Raw genomic sequence first — 20602 nt, forward strand, 5'->3', positions numbered from 1 at the left:
GGCGTCATGACCCAGGGGCAGGCTGCACGTGGCCTCTAAGTGGCCAGTGGTCACCCCAGCCATCCGTTTCCCTAACCGGGTGGCTCCCGGTTGCCAGGGGACCAGCCGGGGATCGGCTCTGAACTAGGGGAAGGACAGCCTAAAGGAAGGTTTGCTCTGGAGTAACCCCGATGCCGCCTGAACCCCCAGGAGGCCAGTAATGAGCAGATGCCCGGCATTACTGCTCCCTCAGCGATGTCACACAGGTCCCCTGGGCCCGGGGCCCGGAGCACCTGGCCCCCCTCCGCAGAGCTCCATCCCATGAGGAGCCCACGCTGGGGCTTGGCCCTGCAGAGGAGGGGGCCCTGCTGTCCCCCAGCTCTTCCCTCCATCTGTCCACCATGTGGCAGACATGATCTTTCAGGGTCCCCGACCCCCAACCCTGGTCTCCTTTGGCTCCCCTGCCGTGTGTTTGCCCACCTGCCATCACCCACGTCCCGGGGGTAGGAGTCTGACTCACGTGTGGTCCTGAGCTGCTCCCCCAGGCCCCCCTGCCCCCGTCCGTCTGCTCCGTGGCCCCTTCCCCCCCAGCCGGGGGTGACCGCCGCCCCCCGTAACGAGTCAGCTCGCAGGGCCGCATGCTTCCTGCCTTTTGCTTCCGCTTCTCTCTGCCTGATTGAAAGGTCCTCAGGGACTTGCCATCCAGATCAGGGAGGCAGCTGGTGACAGGCTGGGTGTTTAGGGTGTCCCATCTGTGAAAGACGAGAGGTGGCTGGGAGGAGACTCCCCAGACCCAGGCTGGGGCTCGAGTAGACACACAGGTTTGGGGGTCTAGGGAGCGACTAGGTGCAGAGCCCAAGACCAGGGTTCAGTCAAGGGCTCCACAGGCCCTTTCCTCATCAGGCGCCTTTCAGCTCTGCGTGGGAAGCCAAAGTACCGCTTTTGCCCGATTCTGATCATTTAAGGGTATGTCCTTGGAATGTTTCTCAGGGACTGAGAAGTGTTTCTTCTTTTTTTAATTTAATTTTATTTTATTTTATTGACGCGCCGCACAGCATGCGGGATGTTAGTTCCCCAACCAGGCATCGAACCTGTGCCCCCTGCAGTGGAAGTGCAGAGTCTCAACCACTGGACCGCCAGGGGAGTCCCTGAAAAATGTTTCTGAATTAGGAGTCTTTAGATGAATCCAGTTGCTTCTGTTTGATTCTTTGTAGCTCATTTGAGCAGTCTGCTTGAGAAAAAGTAATGTGACTCCGTCTGGCATGTGTAGTTTTTTTTTCCTTTCACAAATCTCTTGGATGGAGATTTGGCAGAAAGTCCAAAGCAATGTGATGCAACTGAAAAATGATAAACTTTGAATTATTAATGAATTATTAATATATGAGTCATTTAATTATAAAGTAATGATTTGTGAATAAATTCTATACAAATAATTTATACCGGTAGAGATGAGAAATAGAACATTCATACATGAAATAATAAATTAATCACTTAATTGATAAAGGCATGAGTTGACCATTGTGGTGGGTGGTGCAGCCCTGGGTTAGGATCTGTTCACGCTGGCTCTGGGGTCCTGGACAAGTCGCCCAGGCCCACTGGACATCCAGTTCCTCAATCCGAAATGAGAATGGTGGAGTCCTCGTACCCTAGACGATGTCCACGAAAGGGCTTTGTAAACTCTAAAGCGTTGTACGTGCACTGGTACTTATCACTGATACACCCATGACATGCAATCGAGGAAGTAGGCAGAGGCATCCAAAAGAACTGAGGTCCATTTTCTTGCCCAGAACTCAGCATTTTCATAAATACTATGGCAGGGGTCCCCAACCCCGCCCCCCAGCCAGGCCGCAGAGCAGGAGGTGAGCAGCGGGGGAGCGAGCGAAGTTTCATCTGTATTTACAGCCGCTCCCCATGGCTCGCGTTACTGCCTGAGCTCCGCCTCCTGTCAGATCAGCTGCGGCATTAGATTCTCATAGGATCGCGAACCCTACTGTGAACTGCGCATTTGAGCGATCTAGGTTGCACGCTCCTTATGAGAATCTAATGCCTGATGATCTGAGGTGGAGCTGAGGCGGTGATGCCAGTGCTGGGGAGTGGGTGCAAATACAGATGACCATTAGCAGAGAGGTTTGACTGCACACAGACCATAATAAATCAGTTGATTGCAGACTCATATCAAAAGCCTATCAGTGAGTGGCAAGTGACAATTAAGCTGCATCTTACGGAGTAGACTGAACATAGCAACACACTTCGGGTGTCACTGTCTCCCATCACCCCCAGATGGGACCCTCTAGTTGCAGGAAAACAAGCTCAGGCCTCCCACTGATTCTGCATTGTGGTGAGTTGTATAATTATTTCGTTATATATTACAATGTAATAATAATAGAAACAAAGTGCACAATAAATGTAATGCACTTGAATCATCCCGAAACCATCCCCCCCGCCATCCGTGGAAAAATTGTCTTCCACGAAACCAGTCCCTGGTGCCAAAAAGGTTGGGGAACGCTGTACCATGGTGTGAAAAGCCTTGCCTTTGGCCTTGGTTCTGCAGCCAAGTGTACTGTGTGTTTGCCTCTGCGGTACTGGGGGCAAAACCAGTGAGTCCTGGTTTGAAAATGAATGTGATCTGCTTTTCACAGGATACAAGACCCTTCTGAAAGGAATATCTGGGAAGTTCAACAGTGGAGAGCTGGTGGCCATCATGGGTCCTTCCGGGGCTGGGAAGTCCACGTTCATGAACATCCTGGCCGGATACAGGTGAGCAGACCTTCACCCAGCGGTCAGCCAGGGGCCAACAGTATGAATGGTCCATCCCGTCACTTCTTAAGGCTCTGGGCAGGCTCCCGGGAAGCCTGAGGGGTGTCTCACATTAAGAGGCTTTGGAATCTGGGAAGGGAACAGAGCTCCGGCCTTGGGGGCGTCAGAAGGCAGCACCTGCTGGTTGTCACCTGGTGGATACTGTGCTCAGGAGAGGGAGGTCCTGGGGCAGAAGGGCCGGGCCTTATGGGACAGGAAGTAATGGAGAGGTCCGGGCTGGGGAGGGGGATGGCAGGAGAACGCTGAGACAAGTACGAATGAAGGCGAAAGGTAAGATGAGCCATTTTCAGAAGAAAAGCAGCAGCGTCAGGCTGGGGCCCAGAGCTCACGCGACTCTTGCTTGTGGCCATGTTAGCTGTTCCGACGTTCGGAAACCACAGCTCTCGACATCCGGTCCGGTGACGTTAATGTAAGAATGATTTGAAAACTGAATCTTCAGAAGTGTTAACAAAATGCTCTCTTAAAGCCAGTTCTCTTCAGATCTCATGGCTTCCATTTGCTACTTCAGCAAATACATTTTAAAAATAACTTCATTTCCTGGCAAAGAAAGATAAATTCCACACCCCCACCCCCTTCCTTAGGACTTCTGAATTAGTCTTTAAAGATGAAAATTAGGATTTTTAAAAGTCTCACTTATGGCAGATTCCTGTCTGTTGTATTCACTTCTAAAGGTGAGAGCCAAACTTCCAACACCCAGTGTCACGCTGGGGACACGGGAGGGGAGAGTAGCTTCTGTTTGGTGGGAGCAGCTGTTTCTCAGCTCATCCCACATCCTCAGCTGCTGTCCAGCCTGCGCGGCACGTGGCCGTCCTGGAGCCACAGATGGCAACCTGGAGACAACTGAGCTCCCAGCCTGGTTCCCTGGAACGCCAGTTGATCCCACCCATTCCCTGGAGGAAAGAAGGGACCCACCACAGGGCCCACGGTCACAGCAGTGGGCTGGAGGAAGTTGGAGACCAGATATAACTGCACTGGTCTCCATAGACCCTCTGTGTTTCTGTTCTTCATGGCATGGAGGAGGCAGGGCTGGAGAAAGGGGATCCTTAGTAGGATGCCCATGGCTCCCACTGTGTCCCTGGGCTGAGATGATGGACCCAGAAGAGCCTCGGGCCACAGAGATGCCCAGTGGGTCTGTGGATGAGGGAGTGAGCGTGGCTGGCGGGGCCGTGCCCTTCCGTCTCCACAGTACACATAGGATGCCCCGCCTCCACTGTGGTCAGAGAGAACAACTTCCCATCGCTTGGCCAAGGAGGCTCGGGGCGCCGACCTCCTCCTCTTTGAGCCGTCTGAGCCCAGGGGGCCTGCAGTGGTCCTCCCAGCCAGCGTCATAGTCGTGCAACCCCCAGGAACTGGTTCTGATGTAGTGGCCACACCCCAGACTGAAGATTCTTGGCCTCTGGGGCCTTTGGGGTGGTTGGTGTAGCCTCGGCTACACACAGGATTGTTCATACGCCCACCTTATAAAACCCTGCAAAGCCAGAGGTGTGCATGGGACCTCGTGGCTGCATGTAGGAGTGTCCATGTGTATCTCCATTGGTTTGGTCCACCGGCAGCTGTTACGAATGTGCTATCCCAGAGAGGCCCCGTGCTTGCCTCTCCCTTTCCACGCTGAGTGTTTTCTTTGTGCAGTTCCCTCCTCTGAGTTCTGGTGCTGTCCTGGGCCTCCCGTCCCTGCCTGGCTTGGTGTCCCTACTGGTCCAGTCAGAAGATGCTGGGGGGGGCCGTCCTCTGTCCCCTCCCCAGGCCCTGGAAGAGGAGGAGGAAGAGGTGCAGGAGGGATCGGGCTGACACGTGCTCTTGCTGGCCTTGCAGGGAGACTGGCATGAAGGGCGAGGTCCTCATCAACGGCCTCCCGCGGGACCTACGCTGCTTCCGGAAGGTGTCCTGTTACATCATGCAGGACGACATGCTGCTGCCACACCTGACCGTGCAGGAGGCCATGATGGTGAGCGTCCTGGGGCCTGCAGTCCCTCACCTGGCCGCCCCCCCCCTCCTCGCATGAGACAGCGCGGCGCCCAGCACCCCTCCCTCACACAGAGTCCTGGCACCGGGTGTGCTATGTGGACAGCTTTGCCCAAGGCAACCCCTCAAGGCCCTGGGTTCTGTAGACCCTGGATGACGAAATCGAGGTCAGGTTTCTGAGAAGGTTATTAACCTGGCTGATGTGAGGGACCGTTTCCAGGGTGACCACAGTCCTGTGTCCCAGCTGAGGCTCTTCCCTTCTCATCAGGGTTCTGTGGCTTTGGGCCCAAGTTCCAGGCAGTCTGGTGCCTGGGTTAGGGCCCCGAGGGTCTCGTCCTCTGACTCACCTGCCCGCCAGGTGGGGGTGAAACCAGAGTTTGCTGCACACCGGTTGGGTCCCAGGCCTTCACCTTCACAGCCCGGCACAGTCATCAGACGTGTAATCCTGCAAAAGCACACGAGGAAGGGCGCCTCCGAGAGTTTAGCAGTTAGCCCGGGCGTCCTGTACAGTGTGGTCCAGGATGGCCTGGCCCAGCTGTGCTCTTTGGACAGACCATGACCCAGCCAAGTGCCAGGTGGACAGGGGCCACGCTGACCCACCGTGGGCCAGGGAGCCACTAGAGAGCCTCGCAGTCAGAGGAGATGGGAAGGTCAGGGGGCCGCCCTTGTCCGTCACGGAGCGTGTGCGCCCGGGGCTGCCTGCTGTTCTGCTGCCTCGTCCACGGCACGAGGCGGTGCCTGACCTCCAGGCCTCTCCTGGCACGTTTGGGACCTTCCCAGCTGGTCTGCCGTGTACTTGGGCAGTAGATGGGCATTCCTCTTGGGCTACTACGGGCGAAGTGCTGCCCTGCGCTCTTGACTCGGATGGGGCAAGGCTTCCTCTCTGTGGGGTCGCATCTTGTCCGAAGGGCAATTCCAGGAGATCCTTAGCTGAGCAAAGAGAAGCAGGGAAGGTGTCGGTTACGTGATCTGCCCTCTAACGGGCTCCCCCAGCAGCCATGAGCGCCGGGCACCCCGACCACGTAGCTTCTCTGGCCTCCAAGTGGGCATACTGATGGGGGCACAGGGAGCTCAGGAGGCATTTGAAAATAGGGTGGTAAAGTTAGGAAATACAAGGTTTCTACCGACCCTGTGGATTCCTTAATCGCTACTTCACCTTCATCTGGGGTGACCAGAGTTTGGCTTGTCAGAGTTACTGCATGAAGTCCTTGGTTACTTGTTTGAGAAACTTCACTTTGATTTCCAGCTCAATCACTGCTTTCTTTTGCAAACAAGATTGGTGACTCCTGCTGTCACCTCCATCCTCCCCCAACCTGTCACCAGGCTCTGCTGTGAAATCCATTTATTTTTCAGAGTTAAAATCAATTAGATTTTGATTTTGAGAATTTCACGATTCCTTTGATAAATACAGTTAACCTGAGTTAATGAGAAAAAGGGTACCTTTCGCTCTGCAAAGTCCTGTGCCACGTGTAGGGATGATATTGGCCAGGCACCACCAGGCAAGCCAAGATGTGACACTTGGTGTCACATGGCCGGTGGCTGGCTCTGTCTGACTCTGGGACCATGGCCCTTTGGCCCCTCGCCCCTGCATCTTAGTCTCTCATGGAGCCTCGGGACAACCTCACTGGCTCACCGGGTGGGCAGGTTCTAACCTCACCACTGTGCTGATGAGGAAGCCAGGGTCCTTGCTTCCCTAGGTCACAGGCGTTGGCAGAGAAGAACCAAGGCTGATGCTGGGCGTGGTGATGGTTACTCAGGGTTTCACCAAGCAGGGTCAGGGGCCCCATGGTGTGCTAGCAGGCAGGATCTCAAACAAAGCAAGACAACACAAAACAAAACAACGGCAACAACAAAACTGGAGTTCTTATATGTACCACTTGCCAATTTCTGTGGCATAAATACTGTGCTATGGATAATTATAAGCTATCAGTGGTTTAGCAGGTGGCTTCTGAAATTCCTGAATAGGCACCAGTCGGCTTCAAGCCCTCGATGCCTGGGGATTCCTCATCTCTCAATTGCCCACATCTAACTTCCCTCGGGGCACAGCAGAGAATCCCCTGAGGTAACAGGGTGCATCCCAGGCTTCACTGCTCTCCTGGACCTACCTTAGTTAACCAAGGAAGCTTGGAAGCCCAGGCCTCTGAGGATTTCCTCCGTCATCTGGCGGCTCAGCCCCCCCCTGGGGCACTGGGCCTGTGGTCGCTGAGTGAGTTTGTCCTGTTGCCGGCCACCTGTTCTGATTCCACACTGTTGCCTTCATCCCCTGCAGGTGTCTGCACATCTGAAACTCCAGGAGAAGGACAAAGGCAGAAGGGAGATGGTAAGTGTGTTTGCTTAGGCCACAGGTGGTCCAGAATTGCATGAAATCCACTCAGCGCACACGCGTGGAGGGGCCTTTGGGGGCTGGTTGAGTTTGTGGCTTGGCCCCGGCTGTCCTCGTGTGGGTGACGGTGGCATCGCGGTGTGCGCCTGGGCTGGCACACACCCGGAGTGACCACGCCGCCAGAGGGTCTCAGACGCAGACACACGGACGCAGTGAGGATGTGCAGGACACCGGCCTGAGGACCCAGCCTCAGGGTTAGACCCAACGCTCTGCCCTTTCAGTGTTTAATACACGTTATGCTCCATTGTTTTTTTGGTTTTTTTTTTTTATACAACACCAACAATGAAGATGCTTAATCATTCGTTTAAAAATAACCAGAGTCCACCCCGACACATTTGCAAGAAGAAACTGTGTTCTTACGTGTTATTAACCAGCCTTTTAAAAATAACACAGACAAGTTTCTGGGATGATGGAGATCTCCTAATCCTTTTCATTGCTTGTTTCTGCTTCCCTAAAACCCCAGGGAGCACGAGGGTGTTGGGTAAGCAGACCCCGCAGGGAGCGCCAGAAGCCCCGACTTAGTGGGGAGGCCTGGTTTATATTTACACATCCCTTCACGTTTACACGTCGTCTAAGGGAAACTCAACTCAACCCTAACCCTGTACTTCTCTGCAGAGGGCTCTGCCGCTGGACTGAACGAGGCTGGGAGCATCCCGGCAGGGCCCCTGCGCACGCTTCCCACCGGAAGCTCCCAGCTCGGCTGGGCTGACCCCTCCTCCCGGTCCTCAGCGGGGCCTGCCCCCCCCCAGAGCCCATCAGCGGGACTGTGTGACTGTCTAAGCAGAGGTCTGCTGCTGAGGGCTTGCCCTGACTCATTTCCCTCCAGCCCCTGTGTGTGCCTAGGTCCTGGTTGTTTACTTCTCGAGGAAACACAGTAGAATGGAATGTTCCAGCAGGTGGTAGAACGTTGCCGCACCTCCCTCATTTCCCAGAAAAGCAGCCTCAACCCTCGAGAACACCCAGCGAGGAGCCTTCCTCAGTTCTCCCAAGGCCGGAACATTGTTCTTTCTGATTAATTTTAAAACAAAACCAGCCTTCAGGGCGTCACTCTTGAGAACCCGGGACCAGAGGCCGGCACAGGGCGGAAACGGGAGGAGCTTACCTTGACCTCCACCTCCAGCATCCTTCCGGTGGGGCTGAGGGCAGGTGGGGATGTGGTCTTCGTTCTGCACCTTCCGCCTGGGTTCCCGGGGACCGCTGGAGCCGTGTTGTCCTGGGAAGGCCAGCAGACGGTCCACGCGAGGGAAAGTGTGCCTGAAAGATGGCCTTTTCTGGGCGACCGCGCTGACCTGCCTTCCGGGGAAGAGGCAGTGGAGCTGGGTTAGGGCTCGCTCAGCAAGGGAGAGGCCAAGTAGGATTCAAACCCAGATCTGTCTGACCCGCCTGCTCCCCGGCCCGTGGAACCGCTATCCCCTGACTCTTCCCGTCACCAAAGCCACATTTTGTCCTGACCGTGCAAGTAATTCAAGAGCTGGGGTGGAAATTTTCTTCCTTGTGAGTTTCTTCTCCTTTTGGATGACCTCATCTCCCCAGAGAAGCCGCCGGAGTGGGGTCCCCCCGCTGCTGCCAGGAGCTGGGACGATGGCCCAGTGAATGCTGGCAGGGCCTCCGTGGCAGGCTGTCCCCCGAGAGGTGAACCTGGAGTTGGAGGCAGGGAGGGCCGCTGCCCTGGGAAGATGCCGGGATGGACCCTGAACACTGAACACTGCGGCGGAAACCCACGCCACAGCCTGCACCGAAGTCCGCTGACCTTCCTGCTCCCCGCGTCGATACCACATCAATGACCGGGAGCAGCTGGGGAGGGCTCAGTGCGCAGCGGGCTGTTTATATCTTGGTGCCCAGGCTGCTTCCAGGGTGGCATCGGCAGGGCCGCTGAGGGAGGTGGGGGCAGCTTTAAGCAGTTTCCTCGGCTTGCTGCTGAATCAGAGACCTTCTTTGCCTGTTTACAAGTGTGAAAGGGGCTTCACCCCTTCTTTCCGAGAGGCCCGGCCTGCGTGATTGAGCCTACAGGAGCTGTGTACACTAGTAACAGTGTCACTAATAGCTGCCTTCGAGTAAATGCTTACTGTGTGCCAAGCATCTTATCCGCTGCGCTGAGTCCCCTACTTACAAACGAGTTCTGTTCCGAGAGCATGTTCGTAAGTCCAATCTCTTCATAAGTCCGACAAAGTTAGCCTAGGGACCCAACTAACATGATAGGCTCTATGGTACTGTACTGTAATAGGTTTATAATACTTTTCACAGAAATAATACATAAAAAACAAACACACACAAAAAATAAAGAAAACATTTTAAATATCACAGTACAGTACCTTGAAAAGTACCGTAGTACAGTATAACAGCTGGCACACAGGGGCACGTTCGCATCTTTGAAAGTTCGCGACTTGAAGGTTCATATGTAGGGGACTTACTGTATGGCATCAAACAATCAGGGAGGCCCTCCCCTTTGTGCTGGTCAGACACCTGGTCACTCGTCCACCTATGTATTCACTGATCCACGTTTTCTGCAGTGTTTATCCAACATCTTCCCTGACCCGGGCCCTGAGCGGGGCTTACAAGTGAAGGGACTTGACAGGTGACCGGCAGGGTGCAGGACCAGGACTCCAGCCCGGGACGGCCTGGCCCCAGCACTGCCTCTCAGCCTCCTGGGCTCACGCTTGCCGAGCGTCTGCCACCTTGGCCAAGGGCAGGCGTGCGAGTGGGCTTGGGGAGGCAGCTGGGGGTTCCACGTGGGCCCTGTAGGCGGCTAGGTGGGCAGGTGATCCCTGATGCCACTCTGGCTCCACTGTCCCCCAGGTCAAGGAGATCCTGACGGCCCTGGGCCTGCTGTCTTGCACCAACACGCGGACCGGCAGCCTCTCGGGTGGCCAGAGGAAGCGCCTGGCCATCGCACTGGAGCTGGTGAACAACCCTCCGGTCATGTTCTTCGATGAGCCCACCAGGTAAGCAGGAGCCATGGAGGCAGGACCCCTGCCCTCCCTGCCGGCAGGAGGGGATACCTCCTGAATCCCCTCCCCTCCCTGCGCAGACCCAGCCGGGACACTGAATGCAGGGTCTGGTTGGGGACCACAGGCGTCTCACGGTGCCCCTTGCCTTGCAGCGGCCTGGACAGCACCTCCTGCTTCCAGGTGGTCTCCCTGATGAAGGGGCTGGCCCAGGGCGGGCGGTCCATCATCTGCACCATCCACCAGCCCAGCGCCAAGCTCTTCGAGCTGTTCGACCAGGTACGTAGGCCTTGCTGTGATCAGCCCAAGTGAAACCAAATCCCGGTACTCACGGCTTCCCCTTAGTTCATTGCGGTGTCTTCATTTCTGAGTGGCTTTAAGTGTTATGTTTCTTAAGATTTTGGCTCCATAAGCAGCTCAGGTGGCAGGACCGGAGTGGGTAGGAGGAGTTGGTCAGTATCCTCTCTCTGGGGCTGGTGTCCGGCTATGGGGTCTTGGGCGAGTCACTGACATTACTGATGCTTCATTCCCCACCCCCTGGTGACAGTGGGGGAGTACTTGCCATACAGAATGAGATAGCAGGTTGTGATATTTGGACAATATCATCTCTTTTATAAATCTTAGGTTTTGATATTATCATGAGCAAAAGAAATGTCCCAAGGAATGAAATGTGTATAGCTCCAAAATCTTTCCTAAGCAGGTGGTTAGCATGAAGGGAAAAAAGCAACATAATAATAATTCCTGGTCATATGATATCTTCTGTCTTCCCTGATTTATCATGGATTTCCCTTTGAACTTTGAGTCCTTGGGAGGTAACATAAAGCTCTCCTGAGAGAGAAATTGATGGATTGATGGATGGGTGGATGAATGGCTGGATGAATGTATGGGTGGTTGGGTGGATGGATGGATGGATGGATTGAGAGTTTCTCTTGCTTTACAGAGGAAGGCGGAGTTGATGTTTCCCTTCTTACTTTTTTCCAGCTTTATGTCCTCAGTCAAGGACAGTGTGTGTACCGGGGAAAAGTCTCAAATCTTGTACCGTATTTGAGGGATTTAGGTCTGAATTGCCCAACCTACCACAACCCGGCCGATTTTGGTAAGTAGAGAGCCTTGACCAGCCGGAAAGAAAAGAAAGGGGGTCTTTTTTATTCTTGGTGGGTTTCCGCTTTTACCTGAAGCCTCCAAATCAAGAATTACTTGAATATTCCACAGATAGCTCAAGTGCCATCCTGAGGTAGAACTTTTAGGACCAAGTCAAAAGAGATTTTGTTTCCTCCAGATAAAATACCTGGGAACTACAACAAGGGATCTATTGTTAGGAGAAATATTTCCTCATACTTTACTCTGTGATGTTTCTAGTCTAAAGGAAGTTATTTCTGAAAAGAAATAACCTTAGAGAAAAACCCTTAACGGAGATGTTAAAATGCTGATTCGAATTTTGACCAAACCCAACAAAAAATGTGACCGTGGGAGGCCAGAGACCAGGCTAGTGGTCCGAGTTACTCCTCCTGACTCGGAGGTCCTGAGGCTGGCGCTTCCGTGCTTTGCAGCTTGTGATTTATGGGCTCCACCTCCTTGGTCTCCTGGTCACCAGCCTTTCTCACTCAGTTGTTTTACGCTCAAGCATCCAGACCCCGCATTCTCTACATGTCATCTCCCAAATTGTGTTCCACGGGACACTGTTGCTGGGAAATGCTTCTCTCTTAAAAGAAGGGGGCTCTGACGAAGCAGAACCAGAGTGCCGGGAGCTGGAAGGACATGAGGGCCCGGGGAGAGGGGGAGGAGGCTTGAGCATCTATAAAGGCGGGGATGGATCAGGTTGGTAGCTGCACAGTCGTTCAGGAGAGAGGACGGTCGGGGACAGGTGCTGCTGAACAGGGAAGGGCAGTGAGGTCCATGGCCTGCGAAGAGGTGAGAGCCTGGAGAGAAGGATGACGGGAGAAGGAACAGGGCACGTGGGACTGCAAGGGGGGCCCAAGAAGGGGAAGGTGTGCCCTTCTGGTGGCTTCTAGCTCCTCAGTTATCACACCTGAGGAGAGGGGGAGAGATGAGGAGAGAGTGGCCCTTTGGAGGGTGGTGGGTGTGAGTGACCAGCAGAGTGGTCAGTGCTGGCTCGTTTGGTGTCATCGATCGTGACGTTCTGGTGAGGACAGCCTCTCCTGGTGTGTGACCAGGTGGAGGACGGCTTAGCCACCCTGGCTCAGGAAACAGACGGCTGGTTTTGCCAGAGGGGGGTCCCTGGGGACTTTGCATTAGCAAGAATCTTATTCAGGTGAGGGGCTGGGACCCACACCAGGAGGGTCAGGATGGGGGAGAGGAGAGGGCAGGTGGGAGGACAGCAGAAGCAGCGGTCGCCAGGGGGCGTGTGGACCCAGGAGAGAAGGAGCAGCGTGGGGCCTTGGACAGTTTGGGGTGCAGAGGCGTGACACCGGGGCCAAGGAGGGAAGGCGGAGGAGATGGTCCCTGGGGATCTGAGAGGCGGGGCCGGTGGTCCATGATCTCGACGTCCCCAGGATGCCGAGTGCACCTCCCTCAGGACCCCTGGCACTTCTCCTTGGTCCCAGAGAGCTGCCACAGCGCCCATCACTCACCCCCGCCCTGGGAACTGCCTTCCCAGCAGGAATCCTGCTTCCTTCTTCTCTCCTCCCAGCTCCAACCCTGGTGCTTGAATGCCTGTGGCCGGCACTCAGTACATATTGGACAGATGAATAAGTTAACAGATGCAGGAGCTCCTGACTTCCTGGGCTCTCCGACATCACAATCCATATTTGCGTTTTCAGGCTCCTGACGTGATAAATGGCCTTGCTGGGCGTTTAGAGCCAAAAGAACAGTGTTCACTAAATGATTTTTATCATATCATTAGCATCATCACACAGCATCTACATAATCAGTTAAAAATATTCCTGCTAGATGAATGATTTTGCTGTAAAGCAAAGAGGCCCGCCGTTCACATGAGCGATGCCTAGGGTGACCTTGTCTGTGTCTCGTGGTGCAGTCATGGAAGTCGCTTCCGGTGAATATGGCGATCAGAACGGCCGCCTGGTGAGAGCCGTCCGGGAGGGCATGTGTGACTCTGAGTACAGGAGAGAGCCCGGAGGTGATGGCGAGGTGAACCCTTTTCTTTGGCACCGGCCCTCTGAAGAGGTAAAGCAGGCAAAACGATTGAAGGGGTGGAGAAAGGTAATGCAAAGCCCCAGCCCCCAGCAGCGCTGCACGCCCCCTCGTGCGCCCGCTGCGTGAGAACTTTTCTTAGCCGAGAGGGGAGGCGTCCCAGGGCTGGGGTCTCACCCCTCCTCCCTCCTTGGTGTGTCCTCAGGACTCCACTTCCATGGAAGGCTGTCACAGCTTCTCTGCCAGCTGCCTCACCCAGTTCTGCATCCTCTTCAAAAGGACTTTCCTCAGCATCATGAGGGATTCGGTAAGGCGGTCTGCAGTACTCTCCGTGGCAAAGGAAGCTGTAGGGTCATTTTCAAACACTCCCCAGATGCCAGTGGCTGGGACAGTAAATACTTATGTCTGGTTCGTGTAACGTGTTGTGGGTCATGGCCTTGCCCCACGAGTCTTCTCGTCCTGGGATCCAGAATGGAGGACCGGCTCCTTTCTGGAACATGGCAGAGGGAAAGTGCAAGAGAAACCAAATGGCAGCCCTTACAGCTCTGGCTCCTGGAGGGAAACGGTCACTGGTGCTCACATGCCGTTGGCCAAGGCTGACATCGGGAAGTGTGTTCCTCCCTCCGGAAAGCTCCGCCCGACACAGGGCATGGCGGGTTGTGCAGACACTTACAGGAAGGAGTTGGTGAAGGACTGGGGACCATGACGAGATCCACCCTTTCGAGTGGATGATCTGACAACCTGTGTAGGGGGCTGAGTGCCCAGGGGCCTCTGGGATCCAGTTTGAAAGACGTAGGGGCTGGTGGCCACCAGGCGGAGCTCTGCAAGGGCGGGCCTGTCATGTATCCATTCTTTGCCCCCTTCACCACCATCGTTGTCCCTTGTCCTCCCCTCTGAAGGTACACTGCCCTCCCTGGTTTGCCACTTTTGAAGGGGATTTCACAAAGGATGGCAATTCCTTCTGTTTTAACAGCAGTAAAATGCTGCCATGCGTGCATGTGTGTGTGTGTGTGTGTGTGTGTGTGCGCGCGCGCATGCGAGCTGGTTTAGGGTCGGGGGCTTGTTTCGTGGGGGGAAGGGGCAGGACAGAGCTTGTGATCCTCCTTGGCCGCCGCCTCGGGGGGCCTTGGCCGCCTTGTTCTTTCACCGCCCACCTTCGAGCATCCGCGCACCTGAGTGTGAACCGCATCTGCCCCCAGGTCCTGACGCACCTGCGGATCACCTCCCACATTGGCATCGGCCTCCTCATTGGTCTGCTCTACTTGGGGATCGGGAACGAGGCCAAGAAGGTCCTGAGCAACTCCGGCTTCCTTTTCTTCTCCATGCTCTTCCTCATGTTCGCAGCCCTCATGCCCACCGTCCTCACGTGTGAGTGCCTGGCGGACCCCATGCCCACCTCTCCCTCCTTATCTGCCACTGAGGCCATGGCTTGCTTGGCCACGAACACACAGCGTCTTATGTTTTTCACTACCGTTTTCTTTGTTGACAGATGTAGGGATTATTGTATTTTCTGTTAGACAAGAAAATACATACCATATTTAAGCCAAAGAAATGAACCACTAGGAAAACTTGTAAGCCTGGTGGAAGGCTGATGGACATTCCTAAAAGGTTTTCTAATCAGGGTCCCCTTAAACACTACTGCATGAGCATTACCTCGTTCAGTTAAGACAGCCCTGGTGTGGCCAAGTTTGAGTGGGTAAAGCTATTCTCGGTGGATTTCCATGCAATTCTAGACTATTTGCAAAGTTGGCTGCCCTTGGCCACTTCAGGGAGACAGTGTAGAAAGCTGTTGCTTCACCAGCTCTCCAGCCTAAACACCCCCTCCCGGCAATGCCTCCTCCTTAAATTGCCCTGAATTTCCAAGAGCAGCTTGCGAGGTCTTGTCCAGGAAGGGAATCACATGGTTACAGTTGCTCAGTGAAAATAAGGGCAACCATAGATATTTGCACCCATCACTACAGCGATACTCCCCACTTGGATTCTCCCCTTCATGACGCTTCCGTTCTAGAAACGATGGGCAGTTTTTCCAGACGGGTAAATCGTTTCACACCTTTGCATTCAAACTTCAGGTACTTTTAAGTACTGCATGGTCCACAGGGAGGTGTAGGACAGGTTGGGGCTACAGAGGGCTCGGCAGGAGACCACCTGTTTGAGGTGGTGATCCCACTGCGATGTCTGCCTGACCCTTTCCGTTTTCCCGCCCCCTAGTTCCCCTGGAGATGGGAGTGTTTCTTCGAGAACACCTGAATTACTGGTACAGCCTGAAGGCCTACTACCTGGCCAAGACCATGGCCGACGTGCCCTTCCAGGTATGCGAGTGGCAGTGGCAGGATGTGAAGAGGGGCGGGGGTTCTCCGGTACCCCCAGTGGGGGAGAGGGAGGTACGGCTTGCAGGAGAGGGTGACAGGCCCTGTGTTTCCAGATCATGTTCCCCGTGGCCTACTGCAGCATCGTGTACTGGATGACGTCCCAGCCGTCCGACGCCGTGCGCTTCGTCCTCTTCGCGGCACTGGGCACCATGACCTCGCTGGTGGCGCAGTCTCTGGGCCTGCTGATTGGAGCCGCCTCCACGTCCCTGCAGGTACCAGCCGAGGATGCACCGCAGGACAGGCCTCGCTTCTCCACCCTGGCCCATGTGACCAGGGCTGTGGCTCTGGTGGGGCTCGGCACCCCTTCCTTGTCACCCTCCTCCTGATTCTGCCCTGAGTTCCTAGACTGGCTTCGGTAGGTCGATTGACCCCCCAGGGAAGGGATCGAGTGGTCCTGGCTGCTCAGGATGGGCAGATTGACAGCAGCAGGTGCCCTTGTGTGGAGCTTGGGGCACAAGAGGTGCTGGTCCCAGTGCTTTCTGAACGTCAGCTCATCGGGTCCAAGCACACCCGTGAGTTACGTGCAGTGCTCCCCATTTCACAGATGGGGAGACTGAGGCCCAGAGGGGCAACGTGATTTTGTCAGAGTCGCACAGCCGCTCAGAGGCCAAGCTCTCAATGCCTACGTTTTGTTGCCTCTTCGGGATCCACTCAGCTGTCCCCTAGACACTCCCCTTTGCACCCCATGCTCCCACCCTCCTGAGCCCCTCCAGGTGTCCCTTCTGGATGCCTGGTACCACCCACCCGCAACCTGCCAAACCCGCCGCGTTTGCAGTTTCTGCACCTCTGGGGCTTCCTGGTGCTCAGGCCAGTCCGACCCTTAGAAAACAAAGCCAGAACCCTGGGGAGTCAGCACCACCGTGGCCTTCTGACGCCCCCCTCCCCGGCGTGTGATGGTCTCCTTCCTGTGTTCAGAGCCTCTGGGCGGTACCCTCATCTGTGGATGGGAATAGCGATGGCATCCACCCCACAGCCGACAGCCGTAGAAAGTGCTCGGCCCACGCCAGCTGCAGTCAGCACCCAGGGAATCGCGCTCCCGACCCTTCCTCCCTGGAACACGCTGACGTCAGGTCCTGGGGTGCTGTGCCTCCCTCCCAACCAAGCGCCCTCACAACCATGTCCAGCATCGTGCTACCCCTGCTCTGTGGGGTTTCTACTCTTTATTACCTTCTGTCCCCTCTGCTGGGCCCAGCTGGGCCTCTGGGCACAAACCCCAGCCCCTCCCTGTGCCAGAGACCAGCCAGCTCGCTCCCCAAACAGGGTGCTTCTCTGCGCCGTCCTGGCCCTGGTGTGACCCGTCCTGAAATCTCTGGCCCTTTCCCAGCTGCTGGTGACATGGGCTGTGGCCTCCGGGCCACCTGAGGAGGAGGAGGTGGATGGGAGTAAGTCCCCTTTGTGTCCCCTCTCAGGTGGCAACCTTCGTGGGCCCCGTCACAGCCATCCCCGTCCTCCTCTTCTCAGGATTCTTCGTCAGCTTCGACACAATCCCCACCTACCTGCAGTGGATGTCCTACATTTCCTACGTCAGGTAACGTGCGGGGGCCCCTTACGACTCAGGGACTTCAGGACAACAGAGGGAAGGGACTTGGGGATGTGCAGAGGCTCACAAAAGCCCCTTGTTCGCTGTCAGCTAGATGATGGCATGTTTCTTGGATTATGAACCCAAAGAGTATTGGTGCCTTTTGTTTTTTTCCTAGTTGTGCATGCCTCACACACATACACACTCGTGGCTCCGTGTCCTGCATGCTTTGGAGAGCTGCCTTGCATATTTCCACCTTTTAGGAACTTCATTCCTCTCTGGGATAAACACTGCTTATAACAAGGTTCTGAACTCTTAAAACCTTAAAAAGAAATCCGGTGGAAAACAGGTCGCATTTCAAGCATCCTAATATTCTTGAACAAGACGGTTCTGGTGCCTCAGCACTTAGGCGATCAGATTTCACGCTCTCGGCTCAGAGGTGCTTCGGCACGTTGGCCCTCGGCAGGCGGGGCCGGTCGTTAGAGCTTTTTTCCCCAGCCACAGCCATTCCACGTGACAGCCAGGGTCCCCAGTTGTGAACAAGCTTGTCTTTTCTAGAATGTCAATTCAGATCCAGGTATATTGTTCCGGAGAACAAAATCAAGACAAAGCACTTGTACAGAGTTTCAGCCATCGGTGCACTTTCCAAGACCAAGAAATCAGAAACCCGTGTCTTTCTTCTCAGAATTAGCGTTTTTGTTCTGATGATGCAGGGCTGGAACAGAATGAAAGGTGATGCAGAAATGTTTTATTTAAATGCTCCCCAGTCCTTGGAAAGCTATCGGACCCTTTATTATATTTAACTGTTAAAAAAAAAGTATGATATCAGAAGTAATCAAAGCACTTTTCCATTCGTAAAACCCTTGAACAATACCTACTCTTGGTTCAATTTGTTTTTATTGTGTGTTTTTTTTTTTCTTGTTGTGGAGACTTTGGAGGAAACAAAATTGGAAAACACATCGTCAAGCCGTTGAATGGATTTATCTTAGGAAGGTGTGGAGCGGTTAGGAAGTGCTCCAGGGAGAAAGATCTCCGGGGAGGGAGGGGAGCCAGGCTGAGGATGGGGTGATGGTCGTGGTACCTGTACCTTATCCTCCGCAGACGTGGGCAGAGGCAGGGGTGAGGGTTCCTGAGCCGTCCTCACGCTGGCACTTCCCTCCTCAGGTATGGGTTTGAAGGGGTCATCCTCTCCATCTATGGCCTCGACCGGGAAGACCTACACTGTGACATCGATGATACGTGCCACTTCCAGAAGTCGGAGGCCATTCTCAGAGAGCTGGACGTGGAGAACGCCAAGCTCTACCTGGACTTCATCGTCCTGGGGATTTTCTTCATCTCCCTGCGTCTCATTGCCTACTTTGTGCTGAGATACAAAATCCGGGCAGAGAGGTAAAGCAGTGGAAAGCCAGAGAGAGGAAAATTGGACACAGTGGCCAAGGGCCACTTGCAGAACCTGTGGCAAGCCCGGGCCCGAGGACACAGACACTCCTGGGACCCAACCCCTGGGACCACGTTTGGTTGTTGGGCGTCCAGTGCTGGACATCGCCGCCCCGCTGGGTTGGGCCTTCTCTCCATTACCCTTTCTAGCTGTAACTAAGAAGAAGATGTAGAAAGGTTTTTTTTCCCATGTGCAGGATTTTAGAATACCACCCCTGAGGCAGAATTTAAAACTGCAACAAAGCTGGTGACGAGGGGGTTCCTCGGCAAAATTCTTCCTTCTGACCAGGGAGCTCTGGTCCTGGATGGGGGATTCAGGCAGCTTCCTGGGGATCCCTGTGCAGTCAGACGTCCAGGGGCAGAAAGGCGAAGCCCGGAGCCGATTCCATTCTGTGACTGGTGTTTTCGTAGTTTCACCTTTCTACGGTTTGTCTCTTTTTCCAATGAGGTCATTTTCCAAGCCAAAAGTCGATAAATTTCACTCATTTCCAGAAACTGTACCTTTTTAGTACTTGGTGAAGAAAATTCTTCAGGGTAAATATACTTTGTTTAGAGATGAGAGGGGTTTGACTTGATCGCTGAGCTGGTCTCATTTACAGACAGAACTTGGGAAAGACACAGAAGCCGGCCCCGGGTTGAAGGATGACCTTGGAACCGTATGCACTAAGCCGTGTGGAAATCTTTTAAAGTTACACAGAAAGTTGTAAGGTGAAATTGGCCATCTCTTTCAAAGTCTTTTATTTTCCCCATGCTTCTTACTTTAAGCAAAATATATTGGTTTTTTTTCTTCGTAACTTTCCAAGCACCTTAATTTTGCCTAAAAAAAAAAATTCTGGAAAATCAATCCTGTTGATTTTTTACAAACATTTCTCTTCCCTGACATATCACATCAACTACCTCCACTGAACCTGGGGAAGCTGGGCTTAGAGAAACTCCAGGTGTGAACATTGTGGTATCTGCAGGTGTAGCCCGCAAAAGATGCGCTAACTTCACAGGAAGGAAGATGGTGAGATTTCCTGAGAATCCAAGGCCTTTGCCAGAAACTGGCGAAGACTTAGTGTGGCCGAGGTGTCTGGAGCTCCATCAAATCATGCACTGAGAGCCGTGGGAGATTCCGTCTCCCACATCTGGTTTCCATGGCATCTCAGCGGCACCTTCACCTTCTCAGCGCCGGGCTAGCATAGTCTTTCCAGACCAGAAACTCCTTTCCAGTGATGCAGTCACATAAGTAAAATCCCTCTAGCACAGGAGCAGTGGGCATATCTGCAGGGTAAACGGCCTTCGAATTCATGGTGGGTGCCCGTGTGCTTGTTGGCGGCAGTATGACCCCAGGGTGGAAGGGGACTCTGGCCAAAGAAGGTCCTCGGAAGGAAAAGGGAATCGCTTTCCCCTTCTAGAATGCCGTGAACCTGGAATCAGGGTCTCCTAATGAAAGACTGTATTTTTTGTGGACAGATTCATTCATCTCCCTGAGCCTCAGTTTCCCCACCTGTAAAGAACAGCACGAGATCGTCCTCAAGGTCATGTTCAGCTCTGAAAGGTTCTGAGGTTCCTAGGTTGTGTTCCAGAACTTTTATTTCCTATTTAGGAGAATGAGGAAGGTGCAAATTTTACTCACACGTGGATTTGATTTGCAGGTGCTTAGGGGCCTCTTTGTCACCCTTAGATCCCTTTTAGTAAACACAATTGAGGTATTTTAAATGTAATTTTACGTTTGCCTGTTTTACACCAATGTGGCGTTGCCTTCCAGATTAAGTTACTTAACCAGGGTCAAACTTAGCCTTTATAAAAAGTCTTTATTCAGTTTCAAGATAGACTTGCCTGTACGAATGTCACACGCAGGAAGATACACATGGGAACAGCCTGGTGAAATAGAGAGTTGGGAAGAGGAAAGGTCCTGGACCATGCCTCAGATTTACATCAGCTGAGGCCAGTGTTGAAAGATTTTTCCCTCCAGGTGAGTCCTTCCGGTCGTGGGTCTGTGAGCCCAGGAAGGACATGCACACGGGTATTTTTTAAAGGATGCCACCTGGAGTGCAGTGAGTACACTGAGGTCACCACCGCAGGATAATCTGATTAG

General features: G+C 54.0%; 1 protein-coding gene across 3 annotated transcripts in view; it reads left to right on the plus strand.

Moving 5' to 3' along the window:
- Positions 1 to 19316, plus strand: part of ABCG1 (ATP binding cassette subfamily G member 1) — a 64319-nt gene extending 45003 nt beyond the window's left edge. The window contains exons 3-15 of one of the 3 annotated variants that reach the window (XM_068545786.1): positions 2619 to 2736; positions 4609 to 4741; positions 7028 to 7078; positions 9938 to 10083; positions 10242 to 10365; positions 11068 to 11182; positions 13082 to 13266; positions 13403 to 13504; positions 14397 to 14565; positions 15406 to 15506; positions 15620 to 15778; positions 16976 to 17094; positions 18250 to 19316. In XM_068545786.1, coding sequence (XP_068401887.1) covers positions 2619 to 2736; positions 4609 to 4741; positions 7028 to 7078; positions 9938 to 10083; positions 10242 to 10365; positions 11068 to 11182; positions 13082 to 13266; positions 13403 to 13504; positions 14397 to 14565; positions 15406 to 15506; positions 15620 to 15778; positions 16976 to 17094; positions 18250 to 18478 — 1751 coding nt within the window. In that variant the 3' untranslated portion in view covers positions 18479 to 19316. The remainder of the gene's footprint in view (positions 1 to 2618; positions 2737 to 4608; positions 4742 to 7027; positions 7079 to 9937; positions 10084 to 10241; positions 10366 to 11067; positions 11183 to 13081; positions 13267 to 13402; positions 13505 to 14396; positions 14566 to 15405; positions 15507 to 15619; positions 15779 to 16975; positions 17095 to 18249) is intronic. The other 2 variants (XM_068545787.1, XM_068545788.1) reach the window with 2 other exon arrangements.
- Positions 19317 to 20602: the final 1286 nt, after the last annotated feature.

Source organism: Eschrichtius robustus, chromosome 6, assembly GCF_028021215.1.
Source record: "Eschrichtius robustus isolate mEscRob2 chromosome 6, mEscRob2.pri, whole genome shotgun sequence".
Classification (NCBI taxonomy): domain Eukaryota; kingdom Metazoa; phylum Chordata; class Mammalia; order Artiodactyla; family Eschrichtiidae; genus Eschrichtius; species Eschrichtius robustus.